The 27,823-nt window shown below is 38.1% G+C and overlaps 1 protein-coding gene across 5 annotated transcripts in view; it reads right to left on the minus strand.

The window, feature by feature from the left end:
- Nucleotides 1-20,317: 20,317 nt before the first annotated feature.
- HPGD (15-hydroxyprostaglandin dehydrogenase) overlaps nucleotides 20,318-27,823 on the minus strand; it is a 41,759-nt gene continuing 34,253 nt past the window's right edge. For all 5 annotated transcript variants that reach the window (XR_016229931.1, XM_002709322.6, XM_070069659.2 and 2 more), the window contains 3 exons: nucleotides 25,617-25,693; nucleotides 22,393-22,556; nucleotides 20,318-21,383 (listed from right to left, as the gene is read on the minus strand). Coding sequence is in view for 4 of the 5 variants with exons in the window: in XM_002709322.6 (XP_002709368.1) it covers nucleotides 21,257-21,383; nucleotides 22,393-22,556; nucleotides 25,617-25,693 (368 nt within the window). In the remaining variant the exon portion in view is untranslated. The remainder of the gene's footprint in view (nucleotides 21,384-22,392; nucleotides 22,557-25,616; nucleotides 25,694-27,823) is intronic.

Here is a 27,823-nt window from a genome sequence, read left to right on the forward strand (position 1 = left end):
AATCCCAGTGTGAAGCATTTTAAAGCCTCTTGGTTTTAAAATTTAACAAAAATGGGGTCAGTATTGTGGCACAGTTAAGTTAAACTGCCACCTGCAACTCAGGCATCCCATGTCAGGGTGCAGTTTTTGTTCCTGACTGCTCCACTTCCCATCCATCTACCTGCTGATGTGACTAGCAAAGCAGCAGAAGATGGCACAAGTGCTTGGGCCCCTGCATCCATATGGGAGACTGGGATGGAGTTCCTGGCTCCAGACTTCAACCTGGACCAGCCCCAGCTACTGCAGCCATCTGGGGAGTAAACAAGTGGATGAAGATTCTCTCTCTCTCTCTCCCTCTCTCTCTCTCTTTCTCTGTTATGCTACCTTTCAAATAAGCAAACAAATAAATAAGTCATAAACTCATTCTTTTGTTTAGTAGCCACCTAAACTAAGAAAGACTAAAAGAGACCTTAGTTAAGGATTTTGCTGTATCATATTGGATCTATCAACAATTTAGCAAGAACAAACAAGAAATAGGAGTTTGGAATCACAAGTTAAGATACTGCTTGGGGCACCTGCATCATTCACCTGAGTGCCTGTGTTCAAGTTCAGCTTCCTGGTGATGTGCATTCAAGAAGACCAGCACCTGTCACTCATGTGCAAGACCTGGATCAAGTTCCTGGTTTCTGGCTTTGGCCCAGTCCAGTCCCTGAATATAGCAGATACTTGGGGAGTGAGTCAGTGGGTAGGAAGTGCCTTCTCCACTCCAAATAAATAAACTGAAAAATAAATAAATGAGAAAAAACCAAACCAGGTTTTTGAGAGGAAAAATTTGAATGTAAAATATTCAAAAGAATTTAAAATGGAGATTTAAAAAATTTAGTAGTATGCACAATACATTGTATGTGCAACCATACTTAAGACTAAAACATTGAAAGGAAATCCATTTAATGTATGAAAATGCCTTCTTCAGTAATTAATTTTGCACACAATAATTCTACCATATTCATTACATTATTATTGAACATTCTTAGTACATGATAATGATTTAACTCATGAAGGTTCTCATATTTTTCACTGAAAGAAATGTGTGTATACAGAGATGCTCTTAGACTTACAATGGGACACCCAGCACTTGGACTGTCTCCCATTGCTTTTCCCAGGCACATTAACAGGGAGCTGTATCAAAAACGAAACGACCAGGACTCAAATAGGTGCCAATATGAAATGCCTCAGGTAAGAATTTCATAGAGAAAAGAAAGGAGGTAATTGAAAAAAAAAATTGGCTCTATCACAAGGGAATAGACTTCGCACCCATGAAGGAAGTTGCCTTAATTAATATGTTCTTCTGCTGTTATTCAGAGGCCTTTGGACACAATCATTGGGGTAGGTGCCATATGAACTGGCCAATATATAACTTAGTAGAATGAACTTTGGATGTATATGGAAATCTTAGGTATTACTCTTAGGTCTATTAGTGAGACAAGTGATTCTTAAGTATGTCAGGGAGTGTTGAGTAATCTATTAAAAACAGAAAGTAAAAGCAATATGCTAAAATGCTTTAAAGGAAAGATATTTTAAACTCAACATATTGTCATTATTAGTAGTAGAATAGAAGTATAACCCATTGCTACAGTCCTGAAATATTTATTCTGGAGCCCAGGTTCCCCAATGTTTAAAGTATTTGGCCCATTTCCTTGATAGTATGTAATATGTATTTTTTTCCCTTCTTGGAAATATGCCAGTATATTGAAAGTTAGAAGTCACACTAAAGAATTTGCTCCTTTAAGCAAATTCCAGACTAAGGCTGTCACTCAGAAAAGCTTCTTTGTGACAGAGGCTTTCAGAGGGAAGTATACAAAATCTTAAGTTTCTGTCATGTCATTTTCCAAGTTACTTCTGGTCACTATTTTACATAATTTCCAGAAATTGGATTTGGATTTTTTGGCAATTAAGAATGAAGCGTAATTATTAACTGGTTATGAGACCACACTGAGGAAGGTGGCTGACTTTCTGAACTTTTGACATCACACAAATGAATGTTTTATTAAAGATCCACAAACAAATTCAAATCTTCCTTCTGAATCTAGAATTCTCTTATTAATTCCAAATTTCTTTTCTGGATTGTGTCACTAATTTCCAGGGTGCAAGTAGCGATGGGAATGGTGCAAGTAGGGGAGTAAATGAGGAAAATGAAGACTTTATAACTCCTGTAATTTCATAAACTTTGATGTCCTAGCAGACTTGGTCTGTTTCTGCCAGAACCCCAATGGCGGAAGACAAGCTGCCTGCAAATGAGCTGATCTGAGAACTAAAATGCTAACCAGTGAAATTTTAAATATTTCTTGGCTAAATAAAATAAAAGGTTAGGATCTAAAAAATAGGACCATTTGGCATTAATCAACTGGTAAATTGGTACCATAGTGTAATGAGACCAGAACAGTGCTTGCTTCTTTTTTTCCTCAAATCAAACCACAAACCTCACATACAGAACAGAATTTGTTATTTATAAAAATGTACACAGTATTACATTTTTGAATACTGTAATTTTACACACTTAAGTGTTTTTCTTTTATTTTTTAAAAAAATTTGAAAGAATTACAAGTAGAGAAGGAGAGACAGAGCCAGAACCAGAGAGAAAGAGAGAGAGAGAGAGAGAGAGAGAGAGAGAGAATCTTCCATCTGCTGGTTGATTTCCCATATGTCTGCAATGGCTGGGGCTCTACAAGGCTGAAGCCAGGAGCCCAGTACTTCTTCTGGGTCTCCCATATAGGTGCAGAGGCCCAAACACTTGGGCCACCTTCTCCTTTCCAAGGAGCATTAGCAGAGAGCTGGATTGGAAGAACAGCAGCTGGATTTCAGCAGCCATATGGAATGCCAGAATCACTTGTGGTGGCTTAACTCCCTATGCAATAATGCTGGCCCCCTACTTAAGTGTTTTTTAACATTATGTTTTTAAAATAAAATTTTAGCCCAATATCCAGTAATAGATTTACCTCTTAATAGTCTCTCTCCTTCTGTCTCTCTTTTTAGAAAAAATTAAACCACGTTTCTAAGACCTTTATGCTGTTGGGAAAAATACCTTCCCCAGAGGGATTTTATAAAGATTTTCTTTCAGGCTACTTGAAAGAAAAATATTTGGAAGCCTCTCTCAACTCAAATAATCTTTTATTTGCTGCATTAGAAAAAAGGCAGCCAAAGATGTAGTAGATAGATAACAGAATGGAAAGAAAAAGAAAGGCTTCGTTTCTTTTGGCCCTTCTTTGGAAAAGCAAAGTTTATTAAATAAGAGCTGAATCAGCTTCAGTTATATCTGGATGTAATTGAGGAGTTTTTCAGAAACAGAGTGCATTTCCAGTTTGGTTGGAAAGTACAAGAGAGAAATCATGCAAATATCTTGTAAAGACAGATAACTTGAGATGATCAGTGACTGGTAGGAGAGAGTGAAATAAGAGGGTAGACAAAAGGAACTGGGAGGTAAGTTGTGAGGTTTAAAATATGGCATCTGTCCAGATGGTTTGTAGTGAGTTCCTGACCTGAAACCCCTTCTAGTTCTAGAACATGTTCTTATTAACTTGTTGATAGTTGGTGTCAGGGTTCATATCCTTATAAATAAGTAGCCCAAATATTAGAATATAATTTATCAACATTTCTACACAGGACAAGCCCTGGGGGTGATTACAGTGAGTTTAGTTTGGGGATAATTTTTGTAACTCAATTCCTGTTTCTTCACCTCCTCCTGTCCTTATCATCCCCATTTAGACTTGCTTCCTCTGAGGGTTAGCGTAGTCCAAAACTCTTTTTTTTTCATGGTCTTTCTCCTCCTAATATAATTTATGTTCCACTTATTTATGGTTCTTATATATGCTAGAGCTCATCTACAACCTAATTTCTCATGAATTATTTAGTAACAAGTTATAGCACATACCTTGCCTAATTAAGATTATAATTTTGAAAATTAAGATATCCCATTACTAAACTTTCTTTACCTGTATACAGACACTTAGGTTTTTTTCTACATTTTGGATATTGTGAATAATTGTGCAGTGAATATGGGAGTCCAAATATCTCTTCAATATTAGTTTTCAGCTGATATTTTTAAATCCATGAAATACTATGGTGAATAAAAATAAATACTAGTGATTAATTTACCTCTATAGTATTCATTCTCTGTATAGGTTCACTTTCTGGATACTTTACATGCTAGAATGATGGTTTTGGTTGTAAGTAACAGGCTTTCCATGCAATTCAGCACAAGAAATAAGCCATCAATTGGCTCATGTATCTGAGAAGTCTGGGCATGTTGTGATTAAGGTGATCTCTCAGTTTTCTGTGATTCTCCTCATTGTGCTTTCTGTGTTTTGGCTGCACTCCCAGGTTGGTTTCCGTCATATTCATAAAATGATCATCAATAGCAACCAACCACAGAAACATGTTACTTGGTTTATATCCAAGAGGAAAGAGAGTGTCACTTTTTATAACCATTGAACAAAAATCTTTAGGTTTATTCTTTTTTTTTTTGATTCAGATTTCTTTTTTTTTATTTTTAACTTTTATTTAATGGATATAAATTTCCCAAGTACTGCTTATGGATTACAATGGCTTCCCCCCCGCCCCCACCATAACGTCCCTCCAACCCACAACCATCCCCTTTACCACTCCCTCTCCCCTTCCATTCACATCAAGATTCATTTTCGATTCTCTTTATACACAGAAGATCAGTTTAGCATACATTAAGTAAGGATTTCAACAGTTTGCTCCCACACAGAAACATAAAGTGAAAAATACTGTTTGAGTACTAGTTATAGCATTAAATCTCAATGTACAGCACACTAAGGACAAAGATCCTACATGAGGAGTAAGTGCACAGTGACTCCTGTTGTTGACTTAACAATTTGACACTCTTGTTTATGGCATCAGTAATCACCCTAGGCTCTTGTCATGAGCTGCCAAGGCTATGGAAGGCCCCTGAGTTCACTGACTCTGATCATATGTAGACAAGGTCGTAGTCAAAGTGGAAGTTCTCTCCTCCCTTCAGAGAAAGGTACCTCCTTCTTTGATGGCCCATTCTTTCCACTGGGATCTCACTCACGGAGATCATTCATTTAGGTTTTTTTTAGGTTTATTCTGATTGGGCTAATTACTGTGGTCTGGAAGGAAGAAGCCAAATGCTGAAAGATCTGATTTTGGGTAAAAGTCCTCTGCTCTACCAATCTTTGTTTCAGGTAGGATACAGAAGTTTGGCTTGGTGCTAGGATAGAACCAATCCTTCCAAAGCTTATGGCTACAGTACAATGCATAGTGATATTTCAAAACAAAAAGTAAAAGTATAATAAATTATGAGTATTAACCAAATAATATTTACAAAGTTCCTTTATGTTGAGTCTCTTCTTTCAATTTATGTAAAGCATAAAGTAAAACAGAGGTATAGTTTGTTTGTCAGGCAAAGAAGCTTCCTTTTTTCTACTTTATTGCAACCAAATCTTTATTCATTTCTTAGGACCAGATATCAATACTTGACCATGTGAAAGGTCCTGAATTAAGTGTAACTTCTAGTTCTCAAAGATATGGGGAAGTCGCAGATGCCTGATACAATTCATTAAAGAGGAAAAGGACCCTGATGATACCCAATCAAAGTTAGTAGATTCACATGAATTCATCTAAAGTTTAGGATACCTGTTTTGGGACTGAAGACAAGGCTTGTAAGAACATACATTTATAAAAGTAGGATTCTGAGGAAAGAAAAAAAAACCTAATGAAGAGTTATTATCTATGAATGAATTTACTTTATCCTAACCTGTCTTCTAGATTCTATTGCTACCACGTCTTCTAATGGTTAATAGTTGTTCATTTTATTTTTATTTTAAAAATATTTATTTATTTATTTGAAAGTCAAGAGTTTCGGGGGAGAGAGAGAGAGAGAGAGAGGGAGAGAGAGAGCTCTTCACCCACTTGTTCACTCCACACATGGCTGTAATGCCCTGGCCAGATGGAAGCCAGGAGTCCAGAGTTTCAGCCGGATCTCTCAAGTGGGTGGCAGGACTCAAACACTTCTGCTGCTTTCCCCAGGGCAGTAGCAGGGAACTGGATCAGAAGAACAGCTGGGACATGAACCAGCACCCATATGGGATGTCAGTATCGTAGGCAGTTGCTTTGCCCACTGTGCCAAAATAGTTGTTCATTTTAATTTGGTGTTCTTTTTATGTCATCTTTTTTTTTTTAAGATTTGTTTATTTAGTTGAAAGACAGAATTACAGAGAGGCAGAGAGAGAGAAAGGTCTTCCAAGTGCTGGTTCACTCCCCATGTGGCCGCAATGGCTGGAGATGCGCTGATCTGAGGCTAGGAGCTAGGAGCTTCTTCTGGGTCTCCCATGTGAATGCAGGGACCCAAGGATTTGGGCCCTCTTCCACTGCTTTCCCAGGCCACAGCACAGAGCTGGATTGGAAGTGGACCTGAACTGGTGTCCATATAGGATGCCAGTGTGCAGACGGAGGCTTTAACCCATTGCACACAACACTCTCATTTTCATTACAGTAGCTTTCATTTAAATAAATTAGGCAAAAGCAAGAAGAAAATCTGTCTTTAATTAACTTGCTTTCCTCTGATTGTAGAGCTGTGAATTTTAGTCACTCGGGAGAGCTAAAGAGATTTTTTTTAATATAAACACTCTGAAAGCAATAAAGTTGGGGGTTGGAGCATGACAACTACAAACCCATATATTGCCACTAATGAACAAAATAGTTACTTGATGGGCCGGCGGCGCAGCTCTCTAGGCTAATCCTCCGCCTAGCGGCGCCGGCACACCAGGTTCTAGTCCCGGTTGGGGCGCCGGATTCTGTCCCGGTTGCCCCTCTTCCAGGCCAGCTCTCTGCTGTGGCCAGGGAATGCAGTGGAGGATGGCCCAGGTGCTTGGGCCCTGCACCCCATGGGAGACCAGGAAAAGCACCTGGCTCCTGGCTCCTGCCATCGGATCAGCGCGGTGCACCGGCCGCAGCGCGCCGGCTGTGGCGGCCATTGGAGGGTGAAACAACAGCAAAGGACGACCTTTCTCTCTGCCTCTCTCTCTCACTGTCCACTCTGCCTGTCAAAAAAAGAAAAAAAAAATAGTTACTTGATGCTTTCTGCCACTCTGGTTCCTTCCCATACAAAACATTATCTTCCAGTTTCTAATAATAAAAATTTATTATTCTTTCAGAAATCAGAGAGCAGATTTGTTTGATACCTCTGTTTTAACATCTTTTCACAGCTATAATCAAGGTGTTGGCTTGGGATGCAGCTTCATCTGAAGACCAAGCTGGGGAAGAATCTACTTCCAAACTTATTTATGAGTAGGATTCAATTTCTCACTTATTATTGGATGGAGTGCCTCTGTTCTTCACTGGCTGTTTCCTGAAGGCCTCATTCAGCTCCTTGCCAGGTGGAAACTCAGTGTCACTCACTTTATTTATACAAGCAGTCAAGAGAAGATGAGAGGCTGCCAACTCAGAAGTCGGTATTTGATAACCTAATCTTGGAGAGTGACAAAATATCATTTTTCATGCCTTCTCTTCATGAGGAAGGAGTCATGAAATCGAGCTCACACTCAGGGGATGGGGAATTACATAGGCGTGTGCCTTCCTGGAGATGAAGATCGTTGGAAACCATATTGGGGACTGCCTGCCACATTAGAAAACTTAACAGTTGAGATTTTAATTCCAATTTGAGTACAATTTAAAAATTATTTCATCTCATTATTTGTAATGAGAGACATAAGAGAATCTAAGGTTGTAGAAAGTATTGGCATGCGTGAGAGAACTTCAGATTTACCATACTTATGAATTTAGTATGCTTGGTTTACTGTAGGGGTTTAAGCACCTTGGAAAATTTCTCTTACTAGGTCATGCAACTAAAATGTTAATCAAACATATTGCTTATAAGTGCTATCTAAAATGTTTGTCAATTAAATTAACAAGCTATCAGAAGCCTGATTGTATAGTTAGTTCTACAAACAATAGTCAAAATTCAATTTGAAAGTGATTCTTAAATTTTATAGAATTTAAAAATAGAATTATATCATGAATATAAAATAAAAATAAAGGATTAAGAGAAACTAAACTTTAGGACTTTTAACCTTCATATTTATTTAAGAAGATCATAGTAACTATGACTTATGTAAACATATATACCAAATGAAAACATATAATATAAAATACATTTTATACAAAAATACCTCAGAGAAGTCAAAATCTTACAGTGACAGAAAAAGAGTCTTCAGAAAGGAAATCAAGAAAATTCAAATGGACCAGAAGAAAGGAGCAGTACTGGCAGGTGGGGATCCTGGTCTCTGTCCCTGTCGGAAGCTATGTTTGTATTCTTGGTTTCTGTCAGACACCTTGGCATCCTTGTAAGAAAAATCAATCATTTTGCTTAACTTAAAGTTGTATTTATTCATTTGAAATCAAGAGCCTGAATTCATGTGTGCTTTTTCTTGAATCTCTTTTGTGGAATTGTACTATATACAACAGCACAATGCCAAACTGAAGACAGTACCTTCCATAATAACGATACCTATGAGAGCCAGAAAAACTCTTTCAACCTAGAAAATGATGAGACCTAGTTTTTATGCCTGGGCTGTCACCAATTTTTCCAGATCAATTTTCCTGTTTGTTAAAATAAAGACATCTTTCTCATGTGAATATGATTACAGTAAATAATAATTTTTTAAAGATTTATTTGTTTTACTTGAAAGAGTTACACAGAGAGAGGAGAGGCAGAGAGGGGGAGAGAGAGAGAGAGAAAGAGAGAGAGAGAGAGAGAGAGGTCTTCCATCCGCTGGTTCACTCCCCACATGGCCACAATGGCCGGAGCTGCACAGATCTGAAGCCAGGAGCCAGGAGCTTCTTCTGGGTCTCCCACATAAGTGCAGGCACCCAAGGACTTGGGCCATCTTCTACTGCTTTCCCAGGCCACAGCAGAGAGCTTGACAGGAAGTGGAGCAGCTGGGTCTTGAACTGGCACTCACATGGGATGCCTGCGCTTCAGGACAGGGCATTAACCCACTGTGCCACAGCACCGGCCCCAATAATAAATATTAAAATGTGTTGAAAAGTGATTCTAATACAAGGCTAAAGGTATTACAGTTACATTTCAGTGATCCTCTGTGGAAGTTTACACTTCATTTATTTTTAGTATTGGGGTAATAATGATATCTTTCTTACAGGAATGCTACAGGTTTTGAAATAAGTGCTTGGCACAGTGTCTGGAGCAGAGTAAACCTTCAGTGAATATCATGGATACTTCTGCTAATGGTTTTCAAACTTTGCACATGGCAACTAGAAAATCTGTTGGTTGTTACAGCTCTCGTTCTTTTTCACTGCTCAACACCCATGGGACACTGCTGATCTGATTTCCTAATTATGCTCCTTCCAGTGTTTACCTCTTCATCTCCATTGTTGATACATTTATTAAGGCCTCTATGATCTCTCCCATGGAATTCTGCAGTATTTTTCCCACTTAGTTGTCCAGACTTTCAGGCCAAACCTTATCAATTCCATTATGAACCCACCCCAAACCCAAACTTGTTCATTTTACTTTTTGATTAACATCCACAAAAATTTCCCCATTGCCAAGAAGAAGTGAAAATCTCTTAGAATGCTATTCAGAATGCTTCATACTTGCTTTCAAGCCCCAGTTGAAACTCATGAGAACAAATAACAGTTTGTTGAACTAGTTATGCTCTTGTCTGGAACATCCCTCCTCTCAAACTCTTAAGAATTTTCCAAGGCTTGGCTCAAATGTCTCCTGTTTTAAGAAGCCTTCTATTTCATTTCCCCCTCTCAGGCAGAATTCTCTTTTTAATTTGTCCATTTACCTTACACATAAATTACTTACAATTTTTATAACATGAATTTTGATTTTTTCCCTTACATTGTGTTTGTTTCCTAAACATAATAATTGTAAGCTTCCTGGAGGCAAACATAATTTACTCATCTCTGGTTCCCCAGTGTGTAGTACTATGTTTGAAGTTGAGTGGCTACTCAATAAATGCATGCAAAATTGAGGGCAGATTTATTAATATTATTGGAATTCATAATAATCCAAATTAAATGTTTAAATTCTGCCAGTTGGGATGGGTATTTGGCATAGCAGTTAAGATGCCACTTGGTTGCCTGCATCACATACTAGAGTGCCAAGGTTTAAGTCCCAGTTCTGCTCCTGACTCCAGCTTCCTGCTAGTGCTAACCCTGGGAGGCAGCAGTTGATGGCTCAAGTAGTTGGGTCCCTGACATCCACATGAGGGACCCAAATTGATCTCCTGGCTCCCAGCTTTGATCTGACCCAGCCATAACTGTATTTGGGGAATGAATTAGCAGATAGGAGTCTCTCTCTCTCTCTCTCTCTCTCTCCTTCAAATAAAATAAACAAATAGATAAAAATAGACCAATAAATAAATAGATAGACAAATAAATAACTTAATTAATAAAACATTTTGAGAAATTCAAAATTGTGGTGTAATGGTTTAACTGCCACTTGAAATACAGGCATCCTATACCAGAGAGCTGGTTTGAGTCCTGATTACCTCATTTCTAGAAGGCAGCAGTACTTGGGCTCCTGACTTCCATGTTGGAAACCAGTGTGGAATTTCTGTTCCCTTGCTTCATCCTGGCCTAGATCTCGATGCTGTGGCTTTTTGAGGAATGAATAAGTAGATAGAAATGCACTTGCTCTCTCTCTTTCTCTTCCACTCTTCCTTTCAAGTAACTAAATAAGTAAGTCTTAAAAATTAGTAAACATCCAACTCAAGAAATCTAAGAAAATGTTTTAACTTTTCTTACAATTTTTTCTTATAGTAGGGGGAAATACTGTTTTATATTATAACTAAATGTCAAAGTAACACATATTTTTCCCCCTTTAAATATATTTATTTATTTATTTGGAAGTCAGAGTTACAAAGAGAGAGGGAGAGACAAAGAGAAAGATTTTCCATCCACTGGTTCACTCCCCAGGTGGCTGCAAAGGCCAAGGCTGAGCCAGGCTGAAGCCAGGAACCAGGAGCTTCATCCAGATCTCCCATGTAAGTGACAGAGGTCCAAATGCTTGGGCCATCCTCTGTTGCTTTTCCCAGGCCATTAGCAGGGAGCTAGTTGGTAAATGGAGCAGCCAAGACTCAGGTGCCCATATGGGATGCTGGTATTGCAGGTGGCGGCTTTATCCACTATGCCACAAAGCCCCTCCTTTCCTTTTCTTTAGTTAGTGGGACAGCAAAACAAAGAAAAGTATTTTTGTTTTTAATTTTTTTACATTCAGGTACAATATCCTTGAAGTAGTATACTACAGATAAACTGGAATATAACAAAGGGAAATTTAAAGAAGGGCTATTTTTTTCCTTTTTAAGTCTTTGTTTCTGTGTAAAGGGAGAGAGCACAAACATATATGAATTAAGAGAAGTTTATGATTGAGAATTAGTATGGGAATGAACTACTTGCATAGTCCACAGGAAGTAAGTATTTTCCTTAGAAGTATCTGAAAAACGAGAGTCTTTAAAACAGAAAGTTTAATCAGAAACTGCTGTTTCTACACATTCTGATCTTTTACTCATCAAGTTGTGTTTTGGGGTATTTGTCTACGTGTAAAGAGATCTCCAAATAATGTTATTCTATGTAGTTTCCCGCCCCCAAGGATTTAATATATTATTGTAATAACAAAAAAAAAAAAAAGGATTGCTTAGAGCTCAACATTCCTCATTAGTCACTCACCACAAGTTGTAATGAAATGAATGAAGATAATGGGAAGCAGACATAGGTTACCGCTCTGTCATACTGTGTGTGAAGTGATATTAAGGCACAGGACCAGCCCAGTAACTCTGGGGCCTGACTCATGATGTTGTAGTCCACAAGAAAAAAGAGCTGTCCAGGAATGATGTCCTGTGCTGGACAGGGCAGCTTTGGATTATGACTGAGAAACTGTCACTACTACATGGTCCCAAGTAACCAAGTAAGAAGCATGCTGTGTCTCAGTGTTCACAGTACCATGAACAATGTACTAGGAACCATGGGGAGGCCGGCTTTGCTGTCTTAAGTACTATGATTATAATGTGAAAAGCTTATTCATGGTTTAATTGAATATGAATCAACAATGATTGCAAACATCTGTATGGAGAAAATTAAATTCAGAAACCTATTCCTTATGGTTTAAGACTAAATGTGAAAAACTTATTTCTCTAAGGTTTATTCAATTCTCTTCCTAGTGTCTCTAGCTTAGAACTGCCATTGTCCTCCATATGCCCTTCAATTTTTAGTTTCTTCCATTTGCAGGAATTCTATCCTAACCATCTCCCTACTCTCTCCTATTCCCTTCATTATAGGGAGGATCTACTGATGAGGATAAAAGGAGAAAAGAGCAAGCAAAGATGGGATAGAATTTGGAGAAGCTAGTAATGTGCTAAGGAGTGGCCCAGCTAAGGACAGGATGGTGAATGAATTGTGGGCTGACTGTGAAAGTCCAGGCACATCTGGCTGCAAGTCTGGACTTCATGTTTCTGGAAAAGAGGCAGAAGGCTGTGAACTGGAGAGTGGATTAGAGGCATGTGTGAGATAATTGACACTAAAAAAACTTTGGGTTTAATTAAGACAGAAACTAGAGTCTTGAGGGTAGTTACAAGTAAAAAATATTAAAGCAAAAAAATTATAGTAACTCATGTAACAGAACTTGATTTTTGTGTGGTAGAGAAAATTTTTTTGTGGGCCAGAAAATGATTTGTGGGCCAGAGAAAAAAGAATAGAAAAAGATCCCAGGCTAGAAAGATCTGACTTTCTCAATCTCATAATCCTCAAAGGCAGCATGTGCATTCCCCTAAAACCTTAAGAATCTGATTGAGTTATTCTTTTGAACTTACACCATTCCTGCACTGATAAGATACAGCGAGAGGCATCAACAAAACAGATACATTTTATCCTAACTGTTTAGTGACCGTCAGATAAGGACAATAACATTCACTTAAGAAAATTTTTCAATGCCAAAACATCCTCCCTACCAGGGAAACCTCCCTAGTCCCACACCCACCCCAATCGGCAGGAGAAATGGAGCAGGCCATTAATCAGCTAACATTTCATAAACTTTTTGCCACAAAATAAGAATAAAATGCCTATTTATCTAAAATTAGGTAGCCACTGTGATTCATTTGGAAATATTCTTGCCAAAGGCTAGATATTGGTACCTAGGTGGCTGCATGAGTGGCAGCCAACAAGGACCACACAGCCCTGGAAACATTCCTGCAAAACACTCAAGCTGGCTAGTCAGTGGACTGGGGACACCAGATTCTAAAAGTAATAGAAATAAAGCAAAAGAGTGCAAAAAGACCTTAATGGCCCTTTATGATTAAGAAAGCATCACTGGCCGGTGCCGTGGCTCACTAGGCTAATCCTCCACCTTGCGGCACCAGCACACTGGGTTCTAGTCCCGGTCGGGGAGCCGGATTCTGTCCTGGTTGCCCCTCTTCCAGGCCAGCTCTCTGCTGTGGCCAGGGAGTGCAGTGGAGGATGGCCCAAGTTCTTGGGCCCTGCACCCCATGGGAGACCAGGAGAAGCACCTGGCTCCTGCCAGCGGATCAGCGTGGTGTGCCGACCACAGCACGCCGGCCGCGGTACCCATTGGAGGGTGAACCAACAGCAAAGAAAGACCTTTCTCTCTCTCTCTCTCACTGTCCACTCTGCCTGTCAAAAAAAGAAAGAAAGAAAGAAAGAGCGAGCAAGCATCACCGGCACAGCCCTGCACCACCAGGAACTCCACTCCTTTCCATGCTGACTCAACACACCTACTTCCCATGATGCACCTGAGCCTCCTCCATTATACAGAAAATACCATAATGAACACCTGTATGCTGAGCTCCATGTGGAGAAGCCATGAAACTTTCCCAGATGTGTGCACTGAACTCTGCCCAAACTCCACCCTATTTGTATGTTCAATTAGGACACCACTCCCTACCTGACGAGAGCAACTAAAGCCTGTATTCATTTCTGAGTGCGTACTGTCTCTTTAATCTCTTTAAATAAAGCCTGCTCTCATCCTTGGACTTCATCTATGTCTTCTGCTTGGAATTCATCTCTTACACTGAGACAAGAGCCTTGAAATAAGTCTATCGGGGGACTGGCATTTGGTGCAGTGGTTTAAGCTGCCACCTGTAATGCCTTCATGCTGACATCCTGTATCAGAGTGCCAGTTCCAGTCCCAGCTGCTCTGCTTCCTAGCCACCTCCCTGCTCATGTGCCTTGCCACCCATGTGGGAGACCCAGGTGGAGTTCTAGGCTCCTGGGTTCAGCTTGGCCCATCCCTGGCAGCTGCAACATTTTGAGGAGTGAAACAGAGGATGGAAGATCTCTTTCTCTCCCTCCTTCTCTCTCTCCCTCTCTGTCTCTCCCTCTCTCTTTGTCTCTCTGCTTTTTAAATAATAAAATAAATTTTAAAAAGATATCTAGTTGGGGACCCCAGTCCATCCCCATAATAATAGTACTGTCCAAATTTTTTCTAAATAAGACTTTGTTTTCATTTTTTATCTTCTATATTGTACTAGGCTTTCTTGAATTATTACCATCTAATATTTACATTGTATAAAATAAGCAGCAAAAACATGATATGGTATTGAAGAATATAAATAGAGTCAAAGAGCTTTAAAGGACATTTGGTCCAACTTCTCATTTCTATAGTAAACTTTGTATGTTTTCAGCCTTATTCTTCTAAATGATCAGTACATTTTCCATGCAATTCATTCCAGGTGGTACATTTCTTAGGGAAAGTATATTTCACTGGGTTCTGCCTCAATGTCTCTTTCCTTTTATAGGATCATGCTTATACCTATGTTAGTCTGTTTTAAAGGTATATGTCATATGTCTTTTACTCTCTGATATTTTCAGTCAACCTTTCTTTTTTAGTTTGTTTAATTCTAAATATTTTCTTCTGGCTTTTTTCTGATTCATAAATTGGATTCACAAATCCTGTCTTTAGCTGTGCTCTTTATCAATCGCTTTCTTAATTTCAGTTATTGCATTTTCAGTTCTAGAACTTTTATTGTTTCTAGTTCTTTGGCAAAATCCCCTGTGTTGTCATCTAGTTTTTGAACATAATTAATCACCATTATTTAAAAAAAAAAGATTTATTTGTTTGAAAGACAGCATTACAGAGGGAGGGAGAAAGGGGTGGAGGGGGAGAGGGAGAGAGAGAAAGAGAGAGAGGGAGAGGGAGAGGGAGAAAGAGAATTTTCCATTTTCTGTTTACTCCCAAATTGGCCCCAACATCTGGGGTAGGCCAGGTTGAAGCCAGGAGCCTGGGTCTCCTATGTGGGTGGCAGGGACCCAAGCACTAGGGCTATCTTCTACTCCCTTCCAAGGAGCATGCAGGGAGATGGATTGGAAGTGAAACAGCTGGGACTTGAACTGGCACACCAGTGTCACAGACAGCAGATTAACCTACTTAGCCACAATTCCAGTCCCAATCACAATTATTTTACAGTCTGTTTTTGATGATGCTAGCATCTATCCTCTAGGGACTGTCTTTTAATTTTTGTTTTGTTTCTGCGTCTTTGTATGTTAATTTTAACTGAATGCTAGAAATCATGTATGAAAGGTTGTAGAAGCTCTGACTCATAAGTTTTCTTCAGAGAATGTTTCCCGTTAGTTTATAGAACGTAAGTAGAATAGTAGTGTTTGGGTGAAATATGTTAAACATTAAATTGATCTGAGCTTGGGTTTTAGTCCTTATAAAAGTCTGGTCTTCATTTTCGAGTTACCCTTACTTGTATAATATAACTTTCTGGGGGCCTCAAACAAAAATCTCGGTTTTAATCTATTACCTCTCTACCATAATGGGCACTGACTTTTTTCCTTTCTCACATGTGAGACTAATTGATCTGCTTAGCTTTCCAATTCTGTTTAGTTAGTTTCCCAAACCAAGTTGCTTATGGATTGTTGAATGACTTGTGATGAAACTGGCTCAGATCTTTGGGCTTGCTTTCTTTTACTTCCTTTGTGATTGTTACCTTTTCCCCTGGAGTCTTTACTCTAGTAATCCTAAACTTCAGTATTTTCCCCAGTTCTGTAACAATTTTCTTCCATTCTACTCTGAGACTTGGTAGTCACGCTCTGCTCTGGTTCTCAGTATCTATGTTCATTTGAAAAATTGACCAATTTCTTCAAAGAAAAATAGCAAACACGCAAGGCTCATTTATATGAGTTTCTCTTTTCTCCAGTCTCTTGGTCCCTCAAATTCTGTTTGCCTTTGTAGTTCCTCTATGTCATCCATCAGGTTTTTTTTTTTTTTTGCATTCAGTCAAGCTTTTCTAGTTTTCTTTTTTTGATTGCTCCCTTCTTCCTTTCTTTTGTGGAAAGAGGCTATCAAAGTCAGAAGATGCTTCGTAATATAATGCTATTGATATACTGTATTTTAAATTTCCTTCTTCTGCTTTATGGTTTTCACAAATTTTCCTTAAGGTCTTTGCTTTCAGAGTCTTCTGTATCAGTTAGAATTTGTTATCTGACAAACCACTCATACACTGGTGAATTAAAACAATCACTTATTTATCTCAGTGTTCTGTGGGTTAATGACTTGGGCTGGGCTCAGTGAGGCAGTTCTGTCCCTCTGAGTCAGGCTTAGCTAATCTTGGATGGGGTTCACTTATGCATCTGTTGTTGGCTATTGGGTGGGCTGGGTGCTGGCTGGCTGGGGTGTTTTGAGTGTCTAGTTGAAAGGAAATGGTACTCCTTCCCGTGCCAGCAAGCTAGCATTTAGGCTTATTCATAAAGTGACCAGATTCTATCCACAAAAGCAGATTCATGCAAAGACCTCTTCAGAAATCCCATGATACCAGTTCTCCTGCCTTTTTTTTTTAAAAAAAATAAATGAAGTCACAAGGCCAGCCCATAATCAAGGGGTAGAGAAATAGAAGAGTATAGCTCTTATTGGGGAGAAGTTGCAAACAATTGTTGCCATATTTTGATAGATCATCATACTTGCTAAAGTCATTATTCACTCTGGTAATCTATTGGATTATTTTTTCTTTTTGGACTTCGTTACATTGCTTTTTTTTTTAAAGAGCAGATTTATTTTATTTATTTGAAAGACAGAATTACAGAGAGAGGTAGAGCCAGAGAGAGAAGGAGGTCTTCCATCCTCTGGTTCATTCCCCAAATGACTCCAATGGCCAGAGCTGAGTTGATCCAAAGCCAGGAGCCAGGAGCTTCTTCCGGGTCTCCCACGCAGGTGCTGGAGTCCAAGGAGTTGGACCATTTTCTACTGTTTTCCCAGGCCATCGCAGAGACCTGGATGGGAAGAGGAGCAGCCGGAACCAGTACCCATATGTGATGCTGGCACTGCAGGCTGGGGCTTTAACCCGCTGTGCACCAGTGCCGGTCCAAACTTCTTTACACTGAAAGTCTCACCTGCTGCAAATAATGACAGCTTTATTTCTTTTCCAATTTTACATACCCATTCCCATTCACTTCATGACTGTATTGCATAGACCATTCAGTACAATTTTTTAAAAAGATTTATCTATTTATTTGACAATCAGAGCTATATAGAGAGAGGGACAGAAAGAGAGAGAGATCTTCCATTTGCTGATTCACTCCCCAGATGGCCACAAAGACCAGGGCTGGGTCAGGCAGAAACCAGGAGCCAGGAACTTCATCCAGGTCTCCCATGTTGGCGCAGGGGCCCAAGCACTTAGGCTATTCTCCGCTGCTTGTCCCAGGCTGTTAGCAGGGACCTGGGTCAGAAGTAGAGCAGCCAGGAAATGAACCAGTGCCCATAAGGGATGCCTGCATTGCTGGTGGTGGCTTTACCAGCTGTGCCAAAATGCTTGCCACTTTGCAATGATTTTAAAGTAGCATGAATTTTATTTAAACTTCAAAATATGAGAGGGATATGGCAGATTTTTCTAGCTCTCCTCCCAAAATACCTACTCACATTACTGTTGCTTGAAAATTACTTCATAGGCAAGGGTTACCCTTCCTAGTACTATGCCCCAACCCTTAAATACAGATGAGACATTTGAGTTGCCCTGCAAATGATATTAGAACCCTTGAAGAAGCATGTATACCTTATCTACTCCATTGAAAAATATGAGACTGGATGTTGGTAAAAAAATGAAAGGAACCTTAATTTTTGAATCATCCCCTGGGGGTGCTGCCTCTCTTTGCCTGCAATGAATTATCATTTCTGAAAGGGATAAATTTCTATCTTACCACGTCCCTGTGACTTGGGGATCTGCCTCTTGTAATGCAGTATTCCTCTGTAGTCACAGGTTTTACTTTCCACGATTTATGCTTTGTTTGGTTTTATTAATCAGCTTTTTATTACTCTAACAAAATACATGAAACAAGCTGCTTATGAAGGAAAGAGTTTTGATGTGTGGTTCTGGAGGCTCACAGTTCAAGATCAGGCAGACCTCATTAGTTTGGCATCTGGTTATGGAGTTCTTGCTGTCAGTCAAAGTGGCACAGAGCACCACATGGCAGGAGCAGAGTACACGTGCGATGTCCACATGACCTCCTATAAAGTCATCAGAATTTCATCATAAAGCTCCTCTCCAAAGACCAAAGTCAATCTAATCACTTCCCAAAGGTCTTACATCTAAGCATCCTAACTGGATTTGTTTTCCCCTCTCAGTCCCATTAGTTCATGACTTTGGGGTCTAACTAACTGTATGAGTTTGGGAGGAAAATCTTGTTAAAACTATAGCACTTATCCAAAGTATTGCATAGAAAATTTCTGGAATAAGCAATCCATAAGGTTTAAATTGCACCCCATTTTGAGTAGTGTGATCAAATCTCATGGTTTCTGTCGCTGCCCAGGATGTGAACCATTCATTTGTCCAGCATATCCACAATGTATTTGCTACCCACCTATTAGTCATTTATTAGTCACTTTGTTATCAGACTGTTGGAATATTGTAGTGCTTTCAATCAAGGAAACTTACCTTACCTAAAATGATTTTTATATCAGAAAATTGTGTTGGAAAGTGTAATACTATTCTCTCTCTCTCTCTTTAAGTATTTACTTATTTACTTGAAAAGCAGAGTTATGGAGAGAGAAAGAGAGAGAGAGAGAGAGAGAGAAAGACCTTACATCTGTTGATCTGTTGGTTTACTCCCCAAATTATCACAAGTGCCAGGGCAAGGCCAGGCCAAAACCAGGAGCCAGGAGCTGGATAAGAAGTAGAGCAGCCAGGAATTGAACCAGGGGCCATATGAGATTCCAGCATTACAGGTGGTGGCATAACCCTCTGCACCACAGCCTGCCCCAATTATCAATCTCTTATTTGAATATCAATCTCTTATTTGAATTATCAATCTCTTTTTTGAATATCCAAATATTTGTTGTTTTACTGTTCTTAAAATTTAAACTGCATTTATTAAGAAAAATACATTAAAAAGGAATACATATTATTTACATTAAGATCATTCTGAACAATACAATTAAGGAACCCAAGTGCCCCTCCCCCAAATTGATTTAATTAGTTTTCTCAACCAATTACATGGAAATATCAAAAATCACTATAGCTTTACTTAAAGTGATTTATGGAAGGGAAGTTTAAAGTAAAGTAAGCTTTTAAATACACCTTTTTTCAGTTCTATTTAGTAAATATCCAAAATATTTTTGGATTAAAAAAATCTAATTCAAAGCATAAATTATAGTGAAATTGCCAGTAGAAGAAATAATCCATAAATGAAAAGTTCCAAGCATATCTTTACATTACAGTGACATAATATTAGTAAGATAAATGAGACTGCACACACCTACATCATTCACTGGTTGGTCACTGCCAGAATACACAAACAAGTTTGTGTCTCATTATATTTGATCTCTATCAGATGTTCACTGACATCCATTTTTCGATGTTGAATACCTTACATGCAACTCTAGACTATTATTCATGTTCAGATTATCCCTTTAAAATGTAGGCAACAGTTCCCTGTGGTAGAATTAAAAAAAACAAAGTATGATAACATTACAGTCTCTAGGAAATCCTTATCAGTCTCACATGGTTAAGTTTTGCTATAAGCTGGGTTTGGAGTTAGCAGGCAGAGTGAGTCACTTACACAATATTTATTTGAGGAATTGATTAATCTGGAAATCTTGTACTTTCACTGTTATGAGCATTAATTATTGCATGAGAGAGTGTTGTCCAGAGCAGGTGCTTTTAATCACTGTACCTTAAAATATCTGACAGTGAAAAGGGCAAAACATTACAGATAATTTTTCCTCCATGTTACCATGAATTTCTGCATATATACAAAAACATTTATACTTGTGGCTATGACAAAATTGGTGTATCTCCTCAATAGGTATACACAAAGTACTAAGTAATTTGTGAGATTAGAATAAAAGAACTTTATTGAAAGGTAAACACTTTTGAAATTGATACAAATTTTAAAAAGTATATTAAATTTTTAATGAGCATATCTTAAACATAACATTTTATAAAAATTTTTAGTGAGCATGTCTTAAATATAAAATTTTAGGAGCACTAGCATCCTTTTCTTCTATAACTGTTAAAATTTTCATTCCTGAGATTTTTTTGAGTCAATTAAAGTTCTTAAAGTAAGTTATGAAAAAAGGAATATATTTCCTACTGGGAGGCTGAATGATGGGAACGGTGACTCAACGGTCTCTGTGGGTTGCTTTTTATCATTTTTCTGTACACCAGAGTTTTCATTTGGGATGTAAATACTCTCATTTATTCCTAATCACTGGCTCCAAAATATGCCACATCTTTAAAAAAGTGAAAATTTCATCTTAAATATGGCACATAAGTAAAACTATTATTACTATACATTTGTCATTATGAACTAGCTTCCCTCTTTTAAAGTGTGAAAATATAAACAAAATGGTTTTCTACATCTGGTTGGATTTAAATAGTAATTCAAGTATCTCCTTTAAAATTATTCTCTGAAAAACAGTATTTATGAACCACAGATTCTATATACATTTTCTGAAAGGCAGACTATTCCTTGGATATCCTTTGCTTTAATCAGTACTTACACAGTGACTTACACTGTCACATGTTATTGCATCTTAGCTTTTGTCTATCACTTTTATTACAATTGCTATTCCTATACTTAAATAATTGCATTTAGAAAAATGTTAACAACAAATGCATGAAGGAAAGACTCCAACAAATTAACAGCAAATGCATGAAAGAAGGCTTCTGACTAACATTTCATTTAAGAAGTTATAGACAAATGAAGATATTCTGTGAATCAGTCATTTGCACTAATTTTCATTTATGGTTCATATGTAAGATGTTCAAGGAGATGGAAATGTATCATAGTCTTGAAAATGAATTCCCTTTGAAGTTGTGATCTTCATAATAGCACCATTTAAAGCATCATCTTCAATGAGTGTTATTAATCCATTGGCAATCATTGATGGGCTAAAAATAAGAGAAACATTAGAAGTTGCAAACTAAAGAATGAAGCACAGAATCATTTCATTTTAAACAACTTTTTGAATAATCTACAACTTTAAACAGGTAAGAAGGAAATATATGCTAGTAAGTTGTTGCTACAGCCAATCTTTATCCAGTTGGATATTAATTAAATTATATACAAAATTTAATGGTATAGTTCCATGTTGAACCTAGTATTTTAATAGGAAGTATTTATATTCATTATTTGCACTTAGAGTCTGATAATTTTTCTCATTTTTATCTTATCAGTGTATATTAGACTTACCAGATAGAACTATTAGAGGAGAAATATGATGAATTATAACTAGCATTTATTTTTTACTTATTGATATTGTAAATATCTTACATGTATCATCTTAAAAGGTCCTTAAGTTTGTTTTAGTATTATCACTACTTTACATGTAAGAAAACTGAAGTACCTACAAATCCAATGAATAAGTTCAACGTCAGTGGTGGAGTTGGGATTTGATCCTGGCTATGATTCAGTGCTGTGAAAGCCTAAACTACTCTGATTCGAACACAATTTCCTGTGTGTGGGGGGAGGGTGGAGGCAGAGGGAGAAGAAGTGGGAGATAGAGGAGGAAGAGAGAGAGAGAGAGAGAGAGAGAGACAGTGAACAAATTGATCAATTGTTTTTATGAAAGTGGTTGAAATTATGGGGCCAAACAAAATTTCACAAAGGTATACTTGAGTATTGCTTAGAATTTACACAGATAAGCATCATTGCCTTCAATGATATCTAAGTTAAGGTGACTAAATACCACCATTTAAAAAAGAAAATCTGATATGGCTAAAGGTATTAATGAAACTTCACATTTCAAAGTAAAATTCATAATATATAAGCACATTGTATTCAGAAACGTCCCAAATTTTTTTTCCAGAGAAGTCATAATCAAAACTTGAAAGTCTGCATTAGTTTCTCAAATGTAAGTTCTTCCTCTTTATTGTTGTCAGATGAGAAAGTTCTACTTACTCCAAAATCCCATAGTATTTCATCATAGCCTTGATATGATCCTTATATTCTATATATTGTCCCATGTTTTCTTCTTTTTCAATGGATTCAAGGATGGGCGTGTTGACAAAGGCTGGGCAAATGGCGTTCAGTCTCACACCACTGTTCATGAGATTAGCAGCCATCTGTCAAGTAGAAGAAGAATGTTTCGTGCTTCAGCAGCTTTGTAAATGGGTGGGGTAATTAAGTCCACTTAAAAGACTCTGATGTGAAAAAATACTAGTCAGGTATCCTCCCAACTTTATAACATGACTGGTAAGCAGAAGGACAGTAAACGAACACATAAAGGGGCCTGCACTGTGGCATGGGATAGCCTCCGTGTGCAGCAACGGCATCCTATATGGGCGACAGTTTAAATTTTTCAGTTGCTCCACTTCCGATCCAGCTCGCTGCTAATGTGTCTGGGATAGCAGTGGACGATAGCCCTAGTGCTTGGGCCTCTGTACCCACGTGGGAGACCTGGATGAAGTTCCTGGCTCCTGGCTTCAGCCCAGCCAAACCCCAGCCATTAAGGCTATTTGGGGAATGAACTAGCGAATGAAAGACCTCTCTCTTTCTGTCTCTCCTTCTCTCACTTGCTCGCTCTGGAATTCTGGCTTTCAAACAAATAAAATAAATCTTCCAAAAACAAAAGAACACATACATATCGTGGTGAATTTTATTCCTGAAAGTCTCGCCTACTTAATATTTTAAAAACTATTAATACTGGACAACTCTGGAAATACTTAAATACCTAAGCTGCTCTTGGATACTGAACTCTGAGGAACCTGAAGCTAAGTAACAGAGGCTTAGAATTTATATCCTGTTTTCATTGAAAGATTATTTTTGTATAGCTGAGAATATTTGCTTAAAGCACACATCTAGTGGAAGATTTTAGGATATTTTTTGACTCCAAAGATACTCTTAAAAATCTGTGCTATCTGGAAGACAAAGTATTTTCAGACTTAGATTCTTTGGCTTAATTTTCAATTGCTAGATTTTTACTTAAAGTGTTTGTGAAACAATTTTTCATTATGTATGAATTCCATATTTGCAAATTCACTTATTTGCTAAAATTTATCTGGACCGCAAGCAAAGAATCAATGCCTGCATTTGTGGATATGAAACGAGCAGTGAGAAACTGAGGCACTGATGTGCATGTTTCTGCTGAGGTATGCCTTGCCATGGTTTCTCATTTTTCTGCTTTCTGTGATTTTGCTGTTTTTTTTTTTTTTTTTTTTTTTTTTTTTAAGGATTTATTTTATTTCTTTGAAAGACAGAGTTACAGAGAGAGGGGTCTTCCATCTACTGGTTCACTCCCCAGATGGCTGCATCGGCTAGAGCTGTGATGATCCAAAGCCAGGAGCCAGAAGCTCCTTCCGGGCCTCCCACATGGGTGCAGGGGTCCAAGGACTTGGGCCATCTCCCACTGTTTTCCCAGGCCTTAGCAGAGAGCTGGATTAGAAGAGGAGCAGCCAGGACTAGAACCAGTGCCCATATGGGATGCTGGGGATTCAGGCCAGGGCTTTAACCCACTGCGCCACAGCGCCACCCCCAGGCTTTGCTGTTTAACATGATCTTCAAGCATAGTGGGAAGAGCTGTGGTGACAGGTGTATGAAGATTGTGAGGTGTGTTAGTGAAGATCTGCATGTTAGATTAGCTTGACTCAGGCATGAACTATAAGTGCTCATAGCCTTGCGATCAATAGTCATATAATATGTGATAATAAAGTTTCTTTAAGTAGAAGTACACAGAAAGGAATTGATTGAGTGGTTTTTCAGTGTTGTGACCAGAAGCTCTCAGGAACTTAGCTTTATATTTCTTCCATGAACAATGGTTTGTTAGTCATTAATGATAACGTGTATACACGTGGCTGCTTAAAACATAACGACTATTAATGATGAATTTAGAAGTTTCTAATCTTGTGCTTTAAGTAAAACATTTCCAATCTTTATGATTTACTTTGCTTATAATAGCTTTATATATTCACAAATGTTGGGTCAAAGATTAAATCTTTCCAATTTAATAAAAATTTCCAATAAATGTACGAGTCTAAGGATTATTTTATTGTCTTTTTTGATGGAATAATTACCATTCACATTTATGTTTGTTCTGTCTCCTAAGAATTCTTGTGTCAATGTTTTTCTGTTCATCAGTTTTGCTCCTCTCTTTGTCTCACCGGGAGAACTGGAGCCCTCGCAACTGTTCTTTCCTTGTCTGCACTTTGCTTTGTATTACCTTTCCCAAATAGCAGACAGAATGGTTTTCTGAAGTAGAAATACAATCATGTAACTGTTGAAATCTTTACTTAGTATATACTAAACTGATCTTCTGTATATAAAGATAATTGAAAATGAATCTTGATGTGAATGGGATGGGAGAGGGAGTGGGAGACGTGATGGTTGCGGGTGGGAGGGAGGTTATGGGGGAAAAAGCCGCTATAATCCAAAAGTTGTACTTTGGAAATTTATATTTATTAAATAAAAGTTAAAAAAGGAAATATGATCATGTTACGCATAAAAGACCCACGGACAGCTGCACTTGGGAAATATCTTAGCTCACCATCATGGTTCATGGTTCATAAGTGATTTTTGGTCAGAATCCTATCTATACGTCCAGTCGTACCTCATCCTCCTTGCATTTGCTTGCCAGGATCCATTCAAGCTGCCTTTTGTCAGTTACTAGAAAAGACAAGCTTTCTCACCTCATGCTATCAAGGCCCTGTAGTCAGGTAGATCTAAAATATTGTTCTAAGCTCTGTATCCCTTTCACCCTAGGTCTCCATGGAGACGTTGCCTTTGCTCTACCAAGTAAATCCCTGACCCCACTGCTCCTTTCAGCCTCCTGTGCACTCACTTTCATTGTCTTTCCAGTGAAAGTAATGTCTGGAGTGTACTGCATGTTCCGCTTAAGGAAGCCTGAAGTTAATGTTTAAATTTGGAGTCATTTTAAAAAAAGGGTGTCATCATTTATCTTTAGAATATTGTTCAACAACACATCTGGGTTTAGAATCTACTTCATTTAAAAATAGTATATTCTTTAATTGCTTCTTTCTGCTATCTAAAAGTGATTTTCATAATAAAAATTGAAATTTTTTTTACCTTTTTAGGTATACTGTATTCTTAAATTATTAATCTCTACTTTATAAAATCCATGTTTCCTGTGTATACACAAAGTGAAATAGATATAACGATTATATTCTCACCGCAGCTGAGCGTGTGAATCCAATTATTCCATGCTTTGAAGCACAATAAACAGGTTGTTGTGCAACAGGCATGAGTCCTGAAACAAACAAAACATGTAAAAATTTGATTTAAAAATAAGTAGAATATACCCAATAATGGCTGTCAATTAAACATTTTATAGCTGTTTCAGTTTAAAATTAATCTGGAAAAGACAGCTTTGTAAAACTCAGTAGCCTTGGCTTAGTTTATTCTTTTTAGACTTTACAGAATTTATAGTAGGTAAGCTACATCTAGAGATACAGCCAAGTGAGATGTGAAAGTTTTTCTGCCTCCCTAGCTTTCTGGAAAGTCAGGGAAATCAACACTATCTAAAACACACAGAGAATCATCTTCAATGTCAGTAATTATCATCTAATTTTTAGTTTTTAAGCCTGGATTTTAAAAGGTGTATATTTTACATTTTTAAAACTTTTAAATGACTATAAGAATTGACTAAAAGGAATTTGGATATTATTAGCTTCTGTTATTAAATTAGTATGCAGTTCTCTGTCAGCAATTTGTCTCAAATGATGTCTCTAAGAGTTTAAGAACATAACTTATTTCGATTTTTATTTGTAGTAGATATCTAGACATTCTTGCTCTCTAATTTAGGATGATAATATGGAAATAAAAATTATTGATCATTTTTTATTTCCTTTCAATAGAATTCAACTGATTATAGAATTTTAAGATTTTCTACATACAAACCATAGTAACTAATTAAACTCATAGTCTGGAGAAAAAAAGCAGTATTATAGATTAGATGATGGTACTTCAAAGTTTTTTTGTAAAGTGAAATTAAAATATTAGTTATCCTGGTGAAAAAATTTTGAAATGCATAGTTTTTTTCATAATTACATTTTCCATGAACTTTTGGAAGACCCTTCATATACCATACCATTTTTCTCCCCTAATTATCAGCTTACTTATTTTCCAAAAGGAAACAAATAAGTAAATATAACTTGTTTTACCAAACTATTATGATCAAGCTTTTTTTCTTAATATGTCATTTGTTATTCAACAGTAAAATTTAACTAGATATTTATGTATTTCAGTTTTTAGTTAATTTCTTAGATTGATTTGTAATAATGCTACTTTTTTTGAAGATTTATTTATTTATTTGAAAGAGTTACACAGATAAAGGAAAGGCAGAGAGACAGAGAGAGAGAGAGAGAGAGAAAGAGGGAGAGAAAGACCAACAGACAGAGAAGTCTTCTATTCGATGGTTCACTCCCCAATTGGCGGCAATGGCTGGAGCTGCACAGATCCAAAAACCAGGAGCCAGGAGCTTCCTCTGGGTCTCCCACGTGGGTGCAGGGGCCCAAAGACTTCGGCCATCTTCTACTGCCTTCCCAGGCCATAGCAGAGAGCTGGATGGGAAGTGGAACAGCCGGGTCTCAAATCAGCGTCCATATAGGATGCCAGTGCTTCAGGCCAGTCCATTAACTCGCTGTGCCATAGTGCCAGCCCCATAATGCTACTTTTAAAATCTGTGATTTCTTCTGATCGGGGGCAGAGCCAAGATGGCAGAATAGTGAGGGCGTGCACCAACAGTCCGGGAAAATTTAGTTTAATAAAAGCGTTGTTACGGTAGCCTCAGAAAAAGGATCAGGAAAAAATTGCAGAGGAAACTCTTCCGGAGCTATTTGCTGTGACTCAAAGGACCTACTGGGAAAGCAGGGTCGCCCACCACGCGGAAGCCGAACCGCGGGAGCCGCAGAGTCTGAGCGCCTGTGCAGGAAGGGGAGTCTATGTGACAAAGACACCAGCGGGGAGAGGAGGGACGCCCAGGGCTCCGAGTCCACACATCTGCGCTGGAAGCGGAGGTGAGCTCAGTAACCGGAGACATTGGCGGGGAAACGGCAGACAGAATTTTAGAGGGACGCGGGTTTTGAAGCATGAAAGTCCAACACACTGACTACAAGAGAGAAGGAAAAATAAATAAATAAATAAATAAATAGGTGGGGGCATACTGGTACAGACAAGTTCCACTCTCCCCCAACCTTGCAAAGGCGAGCAAGAGACAAAGAGCTGGGATATACATAATAAAAGGGGAGAGTTAAGGCTACAATTCAGTAGCCTAGGCAACCCAGTGGGAGTCCGCAGGAGAAACTGAGCCTGCACAGACTCTTTGGGTAGAAGCCAGCGGAAGCTAAATACCATCCATTCTGCTCAGCCTTGCAGATTA

The sequence above is a fragment of the Oryctolagus cuniculus genome, chromosome 2 (genome assembly GCF_051225735.1).
Source record: "Oryctolagus cuniculus isolate XC-2025 breed Fujian yellow rabbit chromosome 2, ASM5122573v1, whole genome shotgun sequence".
Lineage (NCBI taxonomy): Eukaryota > Metazoa > Chordata > Mammalia > Lagomorpha > Leporidae > Oryctolagus > Oryctolagus cuniculus.